Genomic DNA, 20,683 nt, shown 5'->3' on the forward strand with positions numbered 1-20,683 from the left:
CGTGAAAAGAAAGGCATAATTATTTTAAAGATAAAGAAACTAAAACGTTTTTTCCCATAAGGAAAAAATAACTGGGCTTATGAAAATGAATGTCCAGCATCTCTGAAGTGGAAAAAGGTGTGCATTGACATGTAAAGGTTTACAGACAAAACCACTCTCAGATGCAGTTTTATTCATAGTCCTAGAGTTAAAGATCAGAAGGGCCTATTAGATCACCTCATATGACCACCTGCACATCCATCGTAGGTTACCAACGCCACACAGCACCTGCACACTAACCCAACAACTGAAATGAGACCAAAGTATTACAACCTGCAGGAGACTAGGCTATTATGAGCCACAGACAGAATAGGAGGGACCAAGGTTCACCAGTGCCTGAGGCCCTTGGAATGGCTGGGAAATGATTAGCTGAAATATACTCAGATAATCCTGGCAAGTGACCCGAACCCACATGCTGTAGAGGAAGGCAAAAATTCCCCAAGATCACTGCCAATCTGTTCTGGAGAACATTCCTTTCTGACCCCGCATATGGTAATTAGCTAGACCCAGAGCATGTGAGCAAAAACCAGCCAGCCAAGCACCTATAGAATGGTATGATCATGACTTCTTTGAAGTCATACAATGCCTAAATTGGAACTCTTCCTTTGACATTCCAGCTATATAGCAGAGCAGGCTAAATAACAAAACAATAAGGAAGAATTTGGATTCACTAATATTTTTTTCAAATGAAACCACCGCGTTCAGTTCACTGTGATTTATTGAGTAATATTAATTATTTGCAAGTATTCACACAACCACTAATTATTCAGGAAAGTATTCCTCTATCTCCAACTTTTTATGAATATTACTAGTGATTATTCCTCCAAAAATTTGTTCTGGAAGTGTGTTTATTATTTCATAGTCTCCTCTTTAAAACACTGTCTTCCAGTCAGGAAGCAGAAACAATATCATGTGACATAGGTGACCAATTATTTATTCATATTCACATGGTAACCACACAAAGCAAGACGTCAAAATTTAAAGCTTGCATCTCATAGTTTAAAATTATTCAATTATTATTGAATATTTACAAATAACAAATGCATATAGGAAGTCAGCATTGAGTTAGCATAAATTCATAATTAATATTATTTGTAACAAATAGTTTGATCAGCTTTATTGTGCAGACCCATGGGGTATATATAATGGCTCATTTGGAAACATACAGATCTGTTGTCAATAAGCACCTCTGTTGTTCTATACATTAAGCTGTTACTACCAGATGTAATAGATTATTAATTTTCTCCCTGTAGATGTGTAAATACTGCTGAGGATGGTGAAGGCAAGACTGTGCCCATTACGCTGTGTGATCAATCTGAAATCCCTAATGAAACCCAAAAGTGTAATCTTTACTGCCCTAATGAGTGTGTAATGTCTGACTGGGGACAATGGAGCCAGTGTCCACAGGTAAATGGATTTTACAGTGTCTCTTAGGGGAATGTTTTCATGCCTGCTTCTCAGTTTCCTCTTCTTGAGTCACTTTAGGCTCCCTTTTTGTAGTACACGTTTCAGTACCAAGGATAACTGACTTTCCAAGGGAAGTCAAGCTCAATGGATTCTATGTCCAGACTGGTTAAATCTTGATGATTTTAGATGTCACCTATTTCTCCAAAGACTTTGCCTTAGAAAAACTAATTCGAAAAACACATAGTACTTATTTATGACAGATGACCAGATTGGGGCTCCATTTGGACTGGTGCCAAAGCAGGTACAAAGAGGATAGAGAGCAGCAGCTCCATGGCATATCGCCTGCTGACTCCCAGGAAAGGCCATCTATACGGGCACAGGTAATTGTTTTATAGTGGAGTTATACAACTCTCATAGCTATCTACAGGTCAACCATAGCACTAGAACCACCTGGCTCTGGGCAAAGCAAGATTGGGGCTGAGACGATGACTGCTTTCCCCCCCTCAAACCTGCACAGAATTGCATTGTTATCTGGCACTGCTTCCTTCTTCACACCTTGAAACACTCTTGAGGCAGTGTTTGGGACAGCAATTAGTGAGAATCCCATTGTTGCATGATTGAGCTATAGTGCCATGAGGAAAGGAGAGGACTGTGAGTTGTGCAAAGGCACAGGCCACTTATCCCAATGCCCGTGCTCTTTGTAAGTGTCACTACATCCATGACGTTATTCCCCAAACACTCCCTCACAGAGAAGGATGGAGGGAAACTCTGAATCTTGTGCAGATTTCTGGTCCTGGTGGGTATGACATAGCAGAGTGTTTCTCACTCGCTAGTGTTATGATTCACACACTAATTGCCCAGCTTTACTTTATTATTTTAACTTAGAAAAATCAAGACAGGTTTTGTAACACACCTGTCTTATGTAATTTACCTATATGAGAGCACTGTACTTAAATGACAGATAAACATTGTCCCTGTATTATAGGGTTCATTATCAAAAGTGTGAACAGCTATTGGGCATGTGTTTCCATTATTGCAGGCACAGAAAGTTTCCTTGCACAGTCAGGCAAGCTTCTCTCCTTCCACATGGGGACATGTCAAATAAAAATTGTATTTTCATTCCTGTACTTACCCCAAGTGCGGCAGGGCTTTGATGCAGTATAACACTTTGTTCCAAACCTATATCTCTTTCTTGGATAGTTTTTCAGACTCCCACTGTGATAGCAGCAGCTTGTCTTGGGAAATGTCTTTTTCTTCACCAGTGAGTCTTTCCAGGAATGGAAATAGATGTTCTTCATGCTATCATGAAATGACCAACTCTGTAAACGTTTCCCCTTTGTCGGATCTTGTGTAACAGACTCACCATTGGAAGATGCTAAACCAGAAATTTTAGGGCATTAGAAGTGTCAGCATCAATTCAGTTTATTGAACAGACTGTTTGTTTTTAAAAGTTATGCTACCCACTTGCTGTGAAAGGGAGGCCTTTATGTGCTGCTGCAGTTTGATTTTAAATTGACAATTGATTATCATCTGGACATTCATATATATATATGCTTAACAGACATAAAATAACAGGTCTTTGTCTTGAAGAGTTTACAAACTGAGGGTCTGATCTTGCAAAAGCAACTAACAAACACAGTGCTTACTACTATAAGTTGTCCCACGTGCTCAGTGGGGCTACTCATGTGAATAAGAATTACAGGATCAGATTTGTTTGCACCTGTGAATATTATCAACCCACAACTAAGACCAGCGCAAGGATCTGAGTGAGGAGACTCTGTAGTAAGGAGGACGATGTCTGGTTCTAGGCTGGGGAAAATCTGCACCGGAGAGGAAATACTGTGGAGTGTGATTGTGGTGTAGCCTCCTGGCTGGTGAGCCAGCTAGTCCTCCTGCATTGTGATTCTTGGCCAAGACACTATGTAAACTAGATGAAATATACTGTTAGTTTAAATACACTTCAGTGAAGGAAAAGCAGGGAGTTTAGCTTTAGGAAATTATGTTCTAGATTTATATTCCTGAGCTGTATATACAGTTTGCTTAACAAGCTAATGTGTTGGGAATATTAAGTGTAGGCAGTAGCTTGTTTGGGTCTGAGACTTATTAAATGATGTTCCAAGTACAATCTACGAATTAAACAGAGACTCAGTTTTCAGCTCTATCACTAAGCCAACCATTCAAGTGGTGACATGAAAGAAGATTCCCATGGTAGAGAAGGTACTTTGGATTCTAAGGAATAAAAGCTGGACCAAGTCTTAGTCATAACATTTTGAACTGCCAAATGCATGAGGTCTTAAACTATGTGCAAAAAAGAACAGAAATAGACATCAGGTTTTCTTTCAGACGGGGACAAGGATTATTTTAGGAAAAAGCAATGCACATCACCTTTAATGATGAGCATGTTGAAACTCAGAGGTTAAAAAACCTCCAACTTTTAACCATTGTAATAAAATATCATTTCTGACCACACTGCTACACAAATTACATGAGAGCACCAGTGAATCAAAATTTCCAGTACTGACCCAGCAAAACCTGTTCCAGGGCAGCTGTACTACAGTAGTTAAATATCCACCCTGACTTCAGTTCAATGGGTATCCTTGTCTCAGGAGTTATCCAGGTCTTTGAGGTGTAACTTCAGTATCTCCAGTTGACAACATGTATATTCTGAGGGCTTAACTCAGTCTGAAATCTGTGCACAGAGAACTCTGAATACTTGATGTAAATTGTAAAATGATGATCCTTTTCTTCAGTCATTTTAGAGAGTCACCAAAACATTCAACTCCTATGCTATTTTGAGTAACACAGATAATTTAACAGCTCTGTTTCTTAACAGCAAAGAAAACACTGGTCTTCATGGGTAGATTTTTCAGAATGGTTCACTATTGGCCTAACACACTTCTCATACAAGTAAGTGAGAACTTCAGTGAGAACAGAGCTAGGCCAATGCTGATCACATTTGAATACCCTACTGTTATATTTCATTAAGCAAAAATCAGGCATTTCAGGCGATACAGACTCAACCCATAAGGGGCTGAATGCTCTCAACTCCCAAAGTGTCAAACTGAGTCAGAGAACTGAAATGAGAACTCAGGACTTGTCACTTGCCCCATAGTCAAATGACATTGGCCCAGTGGGAGTTCAAAGCCCTTCGTGCCATGCAAGAAGTGCTCTATGCCTCACCAGTCAAGACAGAACTATGAGACCACTTTGGAGACTTTGAAGGGATGGGGATCCTGAGTAGAACTGGAATAGCTTGGTCTGTATCACAGATACTACAGTAAAGGCAAATACTATAGGAAGACAGGAAATATGATGATTCGAGTAGAGAACTGGGAATCAGGATGCCTCAGTTCTCATTTCTGTTCACTGACACACTTTGTGATCTTGGGAAAATCACTTAACCTCCTTGTATTTCAATTTAATCATTTCTAAAATGGGTATAATAATTAATAATACCTTCTTCACAAGATGCTTGGAGGTTTAATTAAATGGGGATTGTACAATGCACTGATATCCTTTGATGAAAGTTGCTATATGGATTCAAATTATTATTAACAGCACAAGTTGACAGACAAACGTAGGATCTGACCATTTTCTATAGCAGCACCACTTTTGGAATAAAATAATTTTGGACACTACAGAGTAAACAAGGCTCTATCAAAGAGTGAAAAGCAAATCACTGTTGCTTTTATGAATTTCTAGAATAGTTGCTCATATTGACAATGGTGTTGCTGACAGCAGACATGAAGAAATTGGAGGTGGTTGAAGTATATGTACACAGAGTGGCCATTGAAAAACATTAGATTGAGGTACTAAGGGGTATGTTTTCAGCAAGGCCTCTACCATGCTTCTTGCATATGCACGTATACATACATGTGCCCAAGTCTTGCAGGTGCAGACATTTACACGTGAATAGCTTTCAAATGTTTAAATACGTTTGTTTACATTTGTTAAATATGAATGTTTAAAAAACACAAGTATTTTGTATGCACAGAGCGCAGGCATTTGTTATTGTGACCTTTATTTACCCACAGAATAAGCACAGCATGGACAATGGTGGTGCGTGCTTCCTCGTGACACTTCAGCCAACATATTTCAAACAATCTTCTTCTAGGAGTGATACCATATTATCATTTCAAAGTATGTCGATTCCATGGCACCCTACTGACTCTGCCAACACGGCTGCCAGTTACTGTTGTTTATGATGGCTGTTTTTGTAGTGTGGACAGCTGTCCACAAAGAAATGAACTGAACCAATTTCTCATTCCATTTAGGTCTCCAAAAACACATTGGACAATAACAACATTTAGTTGATACCAACTACCTGGTAGATATTAATGCATCATCCAAATGGTTAAAGTTCTGTTTTTGAGCCATCCGTCCCCTATATTTTATTGCTCTTTTTAAAAAACTTCAGTGGTAGAACTGTGAAATTATTTTAAATAATTTTAAGTTAGATTATGACACATTTAAATAGGTGACAGCAAATTTATTAATCATGGATCTATTACTCTCAAGGCAAAGCATGATTGTCAAAATTATACATATGTGGCCTGATCTTCGTCCCATTAAGATCAATATATATAGTACAGTATAGTGTATATATATATAGTATATATATCCATATATATATAGATTGAAATATTTCACACACATTTAGCGATAGATTTTTGTGAGACAGGTTGCCAGAATGCATTGTGGAAAATTGTAGACTCACCCGATTTGCTTCTCCATTCCCATGGTATTTGTAGCTCTCTTGAGAATAGTCAGTGTTCATGAAACTTCTTAGCAGTTGACAGGACTAAATGGCCACCATGTCATAGCTATCTCTGAAATGACCCACTCCTGTGAGTCTTAGATTGAAAAATACTTGATTATGATTCTTGTCATGCTAGAATTCCTTCCCAGACACCTTCGTGTACTGCGTTTTCTTAATTTAAGTGATTTGGATAATGACTGATAATAAACTCATTCCAGTAGGAGATTCGCTGAATCATAGCAGTTGGACACGGACCTCTTAGACCATCCAATCTATTCCTCGTCAATGAAGGATTGTTTCCCATGGTGTACTTTTTAGCGTCTTGTTTGGTATAGTTTTATATATCCTCTTCCTCATGTGGATTCCTAACCTTCAAGACGCTGTGTGCCCTTGACTCCTCTTGAAATCAGTCAGACTTGAAAGAGGTCAGTGCTCAAACAATGGACTCCTCACCTCTTCTTTCACCTGATATATTTGAAAAAGGCCTTAGTTATACCTTTTTGGTTATCGTAAACTTTGATTATTATTTTTTTCCTGCTCTTCTCTTTTTTGGACACTTCCTCTGACTCTAAGAATTTGTGTTTGTTTGCTCACTCCCTTTTCTGTTTCCAGTATGGTTTTGATTCATTTCAGATTTTTCTGCAGCTCCATCTTGGATTCTTTATTTCCAGTTGAACTGCAGCTTGCTGTACTTTGATTATTGTGCCTTTTAGGATTTCCCACCATTACTGCTCAGTGGCGGATTTTAATACTTCTTCCCATTGTACACTACCTTTCTCAATTACCCCAAATGTGCCTTTCTGAAATCTAATACCTGAATGTTGCTTTCTGTGATTCCATTCCTTTCTTTGCTGAACTCAGTGAGCTCAAGGTTACTTATTCTAAGCTTCCCTATTATTCTGACATTCTCTATCAGTAAGGAGTAAATCCAACATGGCTTCCACTGGTAGAAGACCCTCTTCTGGCCCATAAAGTTTTCTTTTTTGTAACTAAGGAACATCCATGTAGTTTCAACATGAAGGCTTTAATTCATTTCAAAATAAAAACAGTTTGAAGCTTGCCTGTTTTGAAAATTCATTAGGAAATTAGAGATTTCATATGAGTTCCAGTTATAATAATGTGTTCAGACATCACCTGGTTGCTCAAAGAACCAGCTAAACAGTCCAGAAACTGAAATTCTGCCATCTCTGTTAAATATTCAGTGATCAAATAACATGCAGTACCTACAGTGTCTTGACTGTGGATTCATCTGACTTGGAAATGTAATTAATTGACTTCAGTTGAATTCATTAAAGCATTCTTAAGCTGAGTTAATATGCAAGTTGTGCTGAAAGTCCCTGGAATAATTATCTCAATTTTATTTTATTAGCTTTCTGCTATCATGCTCCCCATATCATAGCCATAGTCATAGCCCCCATATCAGATCTGAGCGACCTCCTTGTTTGCCTCAGCTGTTGGCATTTACAGTAAAGAGACTGGAATTAGTTAATTATACAAGGTTACATATATATTCAGTGAGAGCAGCTGTTCCTGCTTCAGTGGTTGTTCTCCACATAGATCAATACCAATGTGTGGCCCTATATATGTAACAATTAAGTTATTATTCTCTTAAATCTGTATAATGTTTAAATACTGACTGATTTTAAAAGTGGGAGCAAGAGATGTGGTTGGCTTGTAGACTTGGCAGGGGCTTTAATTTTAGATGACAGGTCTGAATTGATGGTGATTGGAAATTCTTTCCCTACAGAGGCAGTTGGAAATGAAATAGTGGTCTCATTTCTGTTCTTGATAGACAACTGTATACATTACTAAAATTTTCATCACAACTGATACCTTTATCAGTAGTCTTTTCAGAGGCTTCAAGACATGGAGACTGGAGTAAAGAATTAAATAGACATGGAATTATATTTCCAAGACTAGAGATGGGCTATCCAAGTCCAGGGTGGGAAGTATTCTTGTCAGGGGACATTATGGGGAAAATTTACGCTATTTCTGTTGGCAGTGTACCTGTGGATAAATGAGTGCAAAGTTCTGCAGTTTAAGTAATGGAGTGGTAGCAAGAAACACTGGATTTCTAACCTCAGCTCTGCCACTAACCATGTATGCCTTGGGCATATCACTTAGCCTGTCTGGGCCAAATACTGACTACAGTTACACACATGCCACCCTCTTGAAATCAATGAAATTGCATAGATATAAATGAGGTCAGAAGTTTTGCTCTCACTTTTTGTTTTCCCACCTGTTAAATCAGGAAAATGTACCCGAAAGAGATGTTGTACAGTGTTTTGAAGGTGTAAAGCACCATATAAGTGCTAATTATTATTGCTAAATACATTTCCTAGGTCTGGTTTTATATAACTGTGCAGTATAGTCCAGGTTTCTTGCTTTATTTTAAAGATTACCTGGAAATCAGTGAGGAAAGAATAACTATTTTAATAAGTACAGGATGAATAAATGTATCAGCTCCTTTTAAATAATTACAGAGTGCAGAAAGCCCCACATGAACAGTATAGGCTAATACATTTACTTTATAATGGACTGGTCATGTTATTGTATAGAACATTTACATCTTCATGAAGATTATGATGAATGGTTCATAACACAGTTAAAATTGGTCAAACCCACTTGCTATGACTGCACGTACTCAAGTTTAAGAGTTGCGCATCTCTTTGAGTAGTTTGTTAAACATAATGTAGCTAGCCATGTATAGTGCAATCCACAAGCATTTCAATAAATTAAACGCTTTGGCTAATGTGTTCCAACTTTTGTACTGCATGGTTATGAAAACCTAGGTACATAGATAGATAACTCATTTATGGATCATAAACAAGGCTTAAATTGTGATATACTAGGGACTGTTAGATATATGTTAGAAACACTGTAAAACTCATACCTGGCAACCTAGCATTTTATAGCCTTACAATTTTATTCCTCATCTTTTACCATCCTCTTCCATAACAAACTTTTCTTGTGTTACATAAATGTCTTCCCTTTGTCAAAACAAAGGTGGATTATCTGTGCTGATTATATCCTATACTTCCTTTTGTGTTAGTTTATAGTGGGGCCAAGTGGTTACAGCAGATTACAAGAAATACAGTAGTTATATTTACGAAGATTTGCTCTGTTGGAATTAAGATGATGTCTTTCACCCTTCTGAAGTGACTGCACTCTTGTGGCACATGCTGATCCAGTCTGGTTTTGAAATGGTTTGCTTCTGGCATGTTTTTGTATTTTGGTAGTTTGTATAAACTAATCTCTGAGTCCAGTTCAACGCCATACATGTCATATAGAGATAGGAACTGGAAGGTGCTCATGTCAGTAAAGTTATGTGGTTAAGGAAACTCCTTGCAGCTGAGTCTGACACACTTGTGCAAGTGAAAGTGTTACTGACTTCAGACTCTAAGATATTAATTTAGGGCCTGAGCCTATTACCATTGAAGTTAAGACCAGAATTGCCATTTGTTTCAGTGAAAGTAGGATTGGGTGCCTGGATTGAAAGGGCTTTGTCTTGGAACTTGTTTGTAAATGGTTTTCAATTAAGCCCCAGCTGTGCCTTCATTTTTGTAGGCTAAATGTTTCACCGACAAATAATTCCCTTCCCTTCCCCCCCCCCAATGAATTGGGGTACAAATATTATTCATGGGATATGTAACTACATGGTGTAAACAAACAGATATTCAAAAGGAGATTTTTAAAGGCACATAGAGTAGTTAGGCACTCAACTCCCATAAGTCCTTTAATAACAACATATCTTGTTTTCAGACCCTGAATCTGCAGTCTTTTGGTTGCATCACATTTTTTCCTTCCCCACCTTTCAGCTTCCACAGTGTAGAAAGAAACCAATGTTTATCAGTACAAATATAATGCAAATTATAGTGTAGATTCAAGTTACAATTCTTTTCCTCTACAAGAAACATGAGCTCATGCAGGGCAAGAACCAACTGGGACTACCTTACCAAGAGATTATCACTTACCTAACTAGTAAAAAGAAGATTAATCTTTGATCAAAGAAAATAATAGTTATTACTAGAACACTAGGAGAGAAAACAAACTCTTTGAAAAGACATTCAGTTATGACATCTATTTAATGGACTAAGATTTGTCAGAAGTGAAGAAACTCTGTAAGATGCAGTTGAATCTCAGTAATTCTTTTGTATGAAAAATATAAATTCATATGCATTAGCAATGAACGAGAACTGTTAATCCATCCCCTTCTAAAACAGAGTTTTTCCCTGGGTATATTTCCTACTGCTTTCTCCAGCCTAGTGGCAGATGTCTCAAATTATGAGGACTCTAACATTTCTCACAGAACAGCATTTCAGAGCAAAGCTCTCATGATATCTTGTAATTTCTTCCTTTATAGTACTATCCTTTTTCCTCTTTCTGCACTATCCAAATCTCTTCCCATGCCTTGGGCTTCACTCACCTTAATCACTGGAACAGTCCCCTGCCTGACCCTCCTCTCTTATCTCCAGTCAACCTGAAATGCTGCTGTACTCACCTTCCTGCTCAGTCCTTCCAACCATGTCACCTCTAGTCAACAGTGAATTCTTTCCTTTGTTTCTTTTATGAGATCAAACACAAGTGCCTCTTCTTCATCTTTAAGACCATACAAAAACTTGTCCTTGCTCACAGCTACCTCCCTCTTCTCCTCTCACTCCCTATACTCCCAATAGTCACTCTTTCCCTTCATCTTCTTCACTCCCAGCTTTGTGGCCCCTGCTCTTGCATCATTCTCTGTTCATGTGTATCTCTAGCCTGCCACAAATCCCTCTTCAAAATCCATTCCTTCCAGGAATTATTTCTAATTTGTTTTCCTCAGATAATCTCTCCCCACCCTTATTTCTCCAAACTGTATCTTGCCTAGTTGTGTATATGGTCTAGTTTAGATTGCAAGCTCTTTGGGATGAGGACACATTTCGTAACAGGTTGGTATACATACAAACACTCATACGTTTGCAGAGCTGATTAAGTCTCCCTTCCAAACATGCTAATGTGCAGTGCAATGTCCGACTGACATCGCTGTGACTCTACTAACAGGTGCAGATGTCTGCACTAGCAGATCCCAATGCAGGACCTAGTGATCTAAACAGCTAGCAATTATAATGTCACCACTAATAATATCACCACTTAGAGTTTTTCCTGGTACGCAACCTAAATATTTGTTTACTTCACGCCTGCTGTGTATCACCCTCACCATTCCCTCTTCCTCCTTGGTGTTCACTAAGTTTGTACCCCTCAACTACACGCACACTGTTATAACCTTCTTAGTCAATTAACCAAACTGTAAATATTTTATTCTTCTAGGCTGGATTTTCAAAGGTTCCTAAAAGAGTTACATATCCAATTCTCACTGAAGTTCCATTGGATTTGATGCTCAGGTGCCAAAGGGAGCTTTGAAAATACAAGCCTTAATTTCTTTAATTGCAAGTCATCCCTTCCTGTGTCTTACTCAGTCCAAAAATATTTGCTTCAATTTTTTAAACAGATAACATGAAAGAGTAAAATCAATTCTAGCACTACACTGACTTTTCAACTTAGGTAAAGGGAAATTTAACAAATAATGCTACCAAATATTAGTTACAGTTGGCATAGCTTGCATTTTGCATATTTCCCAGGGACACAGCTTGATCAGTTGAACGCTTTTCCTTTGAGATCTTTTATTTTTCAGAGACAGTTGAAGCATACTGTTGTTTCCAAACATCATGGCTCATCAGCACAACTGATCAAAACGATGGCTATCAGAGCTGCAGCAGGCTACTTATTTATTTGGATATCAGTAAATGCAAGATGTACTCTGACCTGTTTGAATCATGGCTGTTCTGCTACCTGCTGTGGCTAGGAAGATACCTGAGAGGGAAAATAGCCCAGCTTTCCAGTAAATCTGTGTTCCAATTTGACAGCATATTGTGGTAAACCCAGGACAAACAGCTACAAAAGGGGGGTAGTAATTAGTCCCAGGGAATTAAAAGGCCCCTCCCTATCCACTGAGGAGAGAGAACGATGGGACAATAAGGTTCTGCTGGAAAAGGGGTAGCTAGGGAACCAATTAGGTTCAGCTGACTCCAACTACTTGGGACTTTTTTAAACCCTCCCCTGGGTGGTAGGAGGGAGACAGTGAGGGAGGGACAGGAGCAGGGAAGCTGCCAGTAAGCTGTTTGCAGCAAGACACCAGACCCTCCCAGTAGGGAGGCTGCACTCGCTCCCCAGAAGGGAAGGAAACAAGCACAAGGGACTGACTGAGGAGAGGAGTAGCAGGACCCTGTGCCACCTATAAGGATTCGCCTTACCCCAAACGTGAGTCTCCAAGGCTAGAAAGGACTGAGCCTACTGAGGCGAACAAGGTATTTTGCCACACTTGGTGTGAGAAGTGGGATGTGGTGAGTGAGTAAGGCTCTGTGGCAAGCCATCTCAGAGCAGGGTAAATCACACACACACACAAAAAAAAAATGGAGGACGTAGTGAAGGCATTGGTACAGGCCACTGCGGCCCAACAAGAGGCTACCAGGGTGCAGATGGCTGCCCAGCAAGAGTCAGTATGCGTCCAACAGGAGACGAACCAATTAATGATGAACCAGGCAACCCAAGATCGAGCCACCCTGAATGAAGTAGTGAACCAGTTAAAAGCCCTGACCACACTGACGCAAGGGGCCCCAGGGGATCTGGCTGCTGCGGGCAAGCAACTATTTACAGAAGATGACTACAGGTGACGATATAGAGGCATATCTCCTCGGCTTGGAGAAGACAGCACTGCGGGAGGCCTGGCCCCAAGACCAGTGGGCAGGTATCCTGGCTCCATTTCTGTGTGGGGAGCCCCAGAAGGCCTATTTTGACATGACCGCAGAGACAGCTATGGATTACACCCAGCTGAAGGTGGATATCCTTGCAAGGTCATGTGTGATGTCAGCCATATGGGCCCAGCGCTTCCATGAGTGGAAATACTGGGACAGCAAACTGCTGAGGTCCCAGCTATTTGATTTAATCCACCTCACCTGGAAGTGGCTCTGCCCTGAGACCCATGGGCCGGAGAAGATGTGGAAATCCTCATGTTGGACAGGTACATGAGGTGGTTGCCACCGGACATACGGGGGTGGATCCACCAAAGCGATCCCTCCTCCTATGATGAACTAGTTGCCCTCATAGAGAGACACCTAGCAGCCCAAGAACTTTTGCGGACCACCGGGGAAGGAAGGCACCAGAATCGGAGACAGGTCTCTGCGCCGAGGCCCCGGTTTGCCCTAGCACGAGGCCAGACTATGGAGGGGAGGAAGGAGGCCGAAGAGCAGCCAGATGTCCCGGAGAGACTTGAGGACTGGGGGAGAAGGGCTTTATCCCCTGAGCCTAGTAGCCCAAAAAATCGGGGGATGCCCCGAGCAGGATACCAATGTTATGCATGTGGAGAATTGGGGCATATCGCTGCCCAATGCCCAAATCTAGAAGAGCCCATGCAATGCAAACTGGGAGATAATAGGGGGACCATGTGATCTAATAAGTCTAGTAGGGGTTGCGATGGTCCCTCATAGATACACTAGACCCGTTAAGATGAATGGTATAGAGACCACCACGTTAGTAGACTCGGAAAGTGCAATCATGCTGGTCTCGGGAAAGCTGGTCGGGCCGGACCAACTATCCCGGGCCAAACGCTCAGGAATATCCTGTGTGCATGGGGATGTCAGTTACTACCCAACCATCCCCGTAAAAATAGAAGTTCTCGGAAGCCCCACTAAGGTGACGGTGGGAGTAGTTCCGAAACTCCCCTACCCAGTCCTTATTGGATGAAACTTCCTGGGATTTGATTTAGCCTACTCCCTGGGGAGAAGGTGGAAGAAAATAATGAACCCGGGACCCAGGGGGTGGGCCAGATAAATAACCTCCCCCCGACCCCGGCCTTCCAGGAATTTGGCCAGGATTTGTTTTCCCCTCTGGGAAAGCCCCGGAAGACTCGGAGGGAACGGAGGGCGGATAAAAGGAGAGGAACGAGGATCTTGACCCAGTACCAGAAATCTATGCTTGTAGGGGAAAGAGGTGGCTCAATGGACAGCGGGGCGGGGCAGGAGATCAATGACCCAATAGTTGGACCTTGTTCCCTGGGGGTTTTCCCAGAGGGGGAGACAGAGGTCGATCCCCTTGAGTTTAGACAAATGGGGACCTCACTCGGGAATTTTGGTCAGAATCAGGCCAATGATCCAATATACAGAAATATTTGTAAAGAAGTAGTCAGGGTAAATGGGGTCCCCCGGGAGGGGTGAGTCAAGGGCCCAGGGCCATATTATGTGGTTAAGGGTGATCTGCTATGCAGAGTAGTCCAGGTCCAAGAGCAAGTTGTAGAACAACTCTTGGTCCCACAGAAGCATCAGAGGGGCGTGATGGATCTGGCCCACAGCCATCTGTTTGGGGGCCATCTAGGAGTAGATAAGACCCTTGATCGGATTCTTCAAAGGTTTTTTTGGCCCGGCATTTATGCAGCTGTCAGGCGATATTGTACCTCCTGTCCAGAATGTCAGTTACATGGACCCCGACCACACCTAAGGGCCCCTTTGGTACCTCTACCAATTATTGAAATCCCATTCGAGTGAAAAGCTATGGATCTAGTAGGGCCACTGGAGAAGTCAGCCCGGGGTCATCAGTACATTCTGGTAGTACTAGATTATGCCATCTGATATCCCAAGGCCATACTCCTACGGAACACCATGTCCAAGACTGTCAAGGTTCCTCCCCCACTCTGAACTCTAGGGTACAGATGTGGGGACCTGCATGAAAAAACCTCCTAAGCTTATCTTTACCAGCTTAGGTCAAAACTTCCCCAAGGTACAAAATATTACACCCGTTGTCCTTGGACTGGCCGCTACCACCACCAAACTAATACTGGTTACTGGGGAAGAGCTGTTTGGACGCGTCCTTCCCCCCAAAATACTTCCCAAAACCTTGCACCCCACTTCCTGGACAAGGTTTGGTAAAAAGCCTCACCAATTTGCCTAGGTGACTACAGACCCAGACCCTTGGATCTTAAGAACAATGAACAATCCTCCCAACACTTGCACCCCCCCTTTCCTGGGAAATGTTGGATAAAAAGCCTCACCAATTTGCATAGGTGACCACAGACCCAAACCCTTGGATCTGAGAACAATGAAAAAGCATTCAGTGTTTTTACAAGAAGACTTTTAATAAAAAAATAGAAGTAAATAGAAATAAAGAAATCCCCCCTGTAAAATCAGGATGGTAGATATCTTACAGGGTAATTAGATTCAGAAACATAGAGAACCCCTCTAGGCAAAACCTTAAGTTACAAAAAAGATACACAGACAGAAATAGTTATTCTATTCAGCACAATTCTTTTCTCAGCCATTTAAAGAAATCATAATCTAACACATACCTAGCTAGATTACTTACTAAAAGTTCTAAGACTCCATTCCTGGTCTATCCCCGGCAAAGACCCAGCATACAGACAGACACAGACCCTTTTTTTCTCTCCCTCCTCCCAGCTTTTGAAAGTATCTTGTCTCCTCATTGGTCATTTTGGTCAGGTGCCAGCGAGGTTACCTTTAGCTTCTTAACCCTTTACAGGTGAGAGGAGCTTTCCCCTGGCCAGGAGGGATTTCAAAGGGGTTTACCCTTCCCTTTATATTTATGACAAAGACCATAGCCAAAGAATTAGTCTGGATTTTTTCCAGAGTAGGGATACCTAAAGAGATCCTGATGGACCAAGGGACCCCCTTTGTGTCTAAGTTAATGAAGGACCTATGTACAATGCTCCATATACGGACGGACCCTCAGGACGTCAGTCTATCATCCCCAGACTGATGGTCTTGTAGAACGCTTCAATAGAACATTGAAGAACATGCTACGGAAAGTGGTTAGTCGTGACGGGAAAGACTGGGGCACCCTGCTGCCTTACTTGCTGTTTGCTTCCACTGGATTCTCCCCATTCGAGCTATTATATGGTCGCCACCTCAGGGGCATATTGGACATGGCCAAAGAGGGCTGGGAAGAACAGCCGAACACCGGGAGAAACATCATTGAACATGTATTGCAAATGAAAGACAGGATAGCCCAGGTCGCCCCCCTTGTGCGCGAACGCCTGGAGAAGGCCCAAGGGGCCCAACGGACATACTACAATCGCCAAGCAACGACTTGGAAGTTCCAGGTGGGAGACCGGGTAATGGTGCTTATACCCACGGCAGAGAGCAAGCTCCTGGCCAGGTGGCGGGGCCATATGAGATAATAGAAGTCATAGGAGAACTTGACTATAAGGTTGCCGGAAGCTGGAGGAGATCTACCATATAAACCTGCTGAAACCATGGCAGGATAGAGAAGCGCATGTGGTTGCACTAGGGGCACCATCCCCTAAAAGCGACCAGCCCGACCAAGTGGGAATATCCCTGGAGTTGACTCCGGAGCAACGATCTGAAGTGATCCGCCTGATTAAACGCAACCAGGATGTGTTCTCAGAAAAGCCAGCCAGGACTACTGAGGTTCACCATCACATCCTCACAGAGCCTGGAGTGAAGGTGAATGTCAAGCCATACTGGATCCCGGATGCCAAAAGAGAGGAGATCAGGACAGAGGTCAGGAAAATGCTGGCCTTAGGAGTCATTGAAAAATCTCATAGCCAATGGTCAAGCCCAATGGTTTTAGTGCCTAAGCTGGATGGCAGCGTGAGGTTCTGCAACAACTTCCGAAATCTGAATGATGCGTTTGATGTGTACCCTATACCCCGGGTAGATGAGCTAATTGACAGATTGGGAAAAGCATGGTTTATGTCTACCCATGACCTGACCAAGGGCTATTGCCGGATCCCCCTGGCCAAGGCCGACAAAGAGAAGATGGTCTTTGCAACTCCAGAGGGACTATATCAGTACACCGTCCTCCCCTTTGGGTTGCATGGGGTGCCCACTACTTTCCAAAGGCTCATGGACAAACTGTTGCGACCACATGGGAAGTACACGGCAGCCTATCTCGACGACGTTATCATATATAGCCCCAACTGGGAGACACACTTGGAGAAGGTGGAGGCAGTGCTGGATACCCTGAGGAAGGCGGGCTGATGGCAAACCCCTCCAAGTGTTCGCTCGGGCTAGCTGAAGCCAAATACCTCGGGTATATAGTGGGGAGGCTCGTGGGGAGGCCCCAACTCAACAAGTTAGAAGCTATACAGAAGTGGCTCCGACCACTCTGAAAAAAACATGTCAGGACATTCCTGGGACTAGTGGGGTACTATAGACAGTTCATTCCCCACTTTGCCACCAGGGCATGCCCATTAATGGACCTAATGAAAGCTTGGGGCCCAAACATAGTAAGATGGACGACCACGGCTGAAGATGCTTTTTCAGATTATGGACGGCCCTCTGCACTGACCCCATACTCATGGCCCCAGACTGGGGGAAGGAGTTTATCCTACAAACCGACGCCTCTGATGTAGGGTTGGGGGCGGTACTTCCACAAATGGTTGGGGATGATGAACACCCCATCCTCTTCCTCAGTAGGAAGCTCCTGCCTAGGGAACAGAAATACGTCATTGTCGAAAAAGAATGCCTGGCGGTAAAATGGGCCATAGAAAGCCTCCGCTACTATCTACTGGGACGGAGGTTTATCCTCGACACGGACCATGCCCCTTTGCAGTGGATGCACCAAAATAAAGACAAAAATGCCAGAGTGACGAGATGGTTCCTGTCACTTCAACCCTTCCACTTCAGGTCTGGAATCCAACATGGCAATGCAGATGGCCTGTCGAGAGTGCACTGTTTTCCGACCCAAGTAGCCCAACCCCGTAGTGTTGAGCGGGGGGGGGGAGGGGGATGGGATATGTGGTAAACCAGGACAAACAGCTACAAAAGAGGGGTGCACATTTTCAAAAATCCCAGGGGATTAAAAGGCTCCTCCCTATCCACTGAGGAGAGAGAACCAGGGGGCAATAGGGTTCAGCTGGAAAAGGGGTTGCTAGGGAACCAATTAGGTTCAGCTGACTCCAACTACTTGGGACCTTTTTAAGCCCTCCCCTGGGTGGTAGGAGGGAGACAGTGAGGGAGGGAGAGGAGCAGGGAAGCTGCCAGTAGGGCTGTTTGAAGCAAGACACCAGACCTTCCCAGTAGGGAGGCTGCACTCGCTCCCCAGAAGGGAAGGAAAACAAGCACAAGGGACTGACTGAGGAGAGGAGTAGCAGGACCCTGTGCCACCTATAAGGATTCGCCTTACCCCAAACGTGAGTCTCCAAGGCTAAAAAGGACTTAGCCTACTGAGGCGAACAAGGTATTTTGCCACAGTATACAATGTGCTGTGCTGAGTTATGTTAATCTCCTATAATCATGCACAACTGGACGATGCTATATCCCTGCGAAGAGTACATATTTTCTGCCTGCATATTATCCTGTTGAAGGAAACAGAAGCAGGTATTTCAGAGCCAGCACATATCTGCTTCTTTGAGCACAATTATTGATTTTTGTAAAGTAAAGTTATGCAGAAGAACACTAACTAGGAGTGTCTGCTGAAATACCTTCTTTGATTTTTATTGGCAAATCATTTAAGTTATTCTTTCCTGTGAGAACAAACAACCACATTCATTGCAAGAAAGGTAATAAACTACTGGTAGACACTTATCACGGGATTAGTTTTCAGATAATTAAGAATAATTGCTTATTTTAGATGAGTAGATGACTGTTTCCTGAATAACAATGTACATTTCAATAAGACTACCATGTAAAATTATTTGACAAGGTGATAATAACTATCAGAACATAACAGTATTCCCTTAACACTGGGCAAGCGCATTCAGCTGAGCCATCATTGGCTGTTTTCCAAGATAGGGACAGACTCTGCTCTCACTTAGACTGGTATAAATTGGGAGGAGCTCCACTGATGTCAGGGAAGATGTTTTAGATTTACAGCAGTCTAACTGAGGTGAGATTTTGTGCTGCAATGCAATGACATTGCTTTTTAATATTCATAATAAGGGCATTACTCATATTTTCTCCCACATTCAGTTCAGTATTCACAGGCAGCTGCAAAGCAATAAGGCTGTGGTTTTTAAACTGATATCAGCATGACTTATTGAAGAATGGTATTTGAAATTTCCAAGCATTTGTGAAAATAGAAGATTTCTTACATCTTGCTGTCCAGAGTTTCCTTGGTATCTTTATTGTTCTTCTTTTGAGCAGTCTTTAGAACTAACGACATATTATCGTGAATTAAGTATACTCATGAACAATTTTTCAACTGCTTCCACTGTATACATTTAATACAGGCTTTCAGCAGGTATTTATGTTGGTGGTTAAAGTGGGGAAACTGAGTCATAAATCCACCCAATTTAGGCTTACTCAGTTTCAAACAGAATTATTGTCACTTATAATGTCTGGACACATGTTTCTGTCTGATAATAATAACAGACAAGGTGGAATTGGTAGGGCCCAAGTTACCACATTCTGGGGCAGCGGGAAGTCCTTTCAACTTCCATGTTGATCGTTGCCTCTTCTGATCTATGTCATGGTCTTTCAGTTCCACCTTTCAGTTTCTGGTCCAGTGTTCTCCAGTTTGGGCCTTGTTCACTTGGATTTTTATACATTTCCACATTTCAGACTACTTAATCTTTATCCAATCAGTTTTTAGCATGTGACCCCTTTGGGTTTTATGGAACCCGTACATTAGGTATGCAAAACTTTGGTTTACATAATTTCTGCAGTTTTGTTGTTGTTTATGTAGGTTTTGTCATGAGTTTTCCCAGTAAAAGGTTTCTTGTTGTTATAGGTCTGTGTGTTTTCACCTCAAAACTTCCGGCACAACCTACTACTGTTGTTCTCTCAGCAGTAACCTAATTTTAAGCAGACCAGCCAGTGATTCTATGTCAAAGAAGTGGCAAAACCACACTTATGCCAGCAAAAGCTTGGTCGTAGTGTTACCTTATCTATACTCATTCCCTGTCCATAATTATAAATCATTAAAATATAACTAACCAAGCTCTTAACTTTACCATTTAGCAATCCTTCATTTTATATTTATGTTATAAGTCAGTATATGTTACCCCTTAGTCTGTTAGGGGTAGGGTGGAGGGTTGCAGAGCGCTCTATGATTATTGGGGCAAAGCATGCTATAATCCTTCAACATTTCTTTATCTTTTGCAAACATAGGTTTGTCGGCGAATTTTTATTACTCAGAGTCCAAAGCCTTACATTTGTATCTTGCCAAATCTTGTCAGTGTGTGTTTTCTCTTAAAAATTTTGAGGTGTTTGTGTTTTGGGGACTTGATGTTTGGTGCTTTCAGTGGTACCCCAACATTTAGTAGCATGCTTTATTGGTTCTCCTGTTTCTGTGTGTCCAGTCCTGCTCTAATTGACAATGGCAAAGCTTCTGTTCATAGGGTCTGTTTTATGGCCCAATCCTGCACTCATTCTTCCTGTGCGTAATTCTTACTTGTTTAAATAATCCCATTGTCTTTAGAGTAACTACTAGAGTAACTATGAGTAACCACTCATAAGAATGTATTATAGG

The 20,683-nt window shown here is 41.9% G+C and overlaps 1 protein-coding gene across 3 annotated transcripts in view; it reads left to right on the top strand.

Moving 5' to 3' along the window:
• Positions 1 to 20,683, top strand: part of THSD7B (thrombospondin type 1 domain containing 7B) — a 511,640-nt gene that overhangs the window by 452,762 nt on the left and 38,195 nt on the right. For all 3 annotated transcript variants that reach the window (XM_084643355.1, XM_084643354.1, XM_084643356.1), the window contains one exon: positions 1,293 to 1,446. In XM_084643355.1, the coding sequence (XP_084499481.1) occupies positions 1,293 to 1,446 (154 nt within the window). The remainder of the gene's footprint in view (positions 1 to 1,292; positions 1,447 to 20,683) is intronic.

Source organism: Lepidochelys olivacea (assembly GCF_965140295.1).
Source record: "Lepidochelys olivacea isolate rLepOli2 genome assembly, chromosome: 11".
NCBI lineage: Eukaryota > Metazoa > Chordata > Testudines > Cheloniidae > Lepidochelys > Lepidochelys olivacea.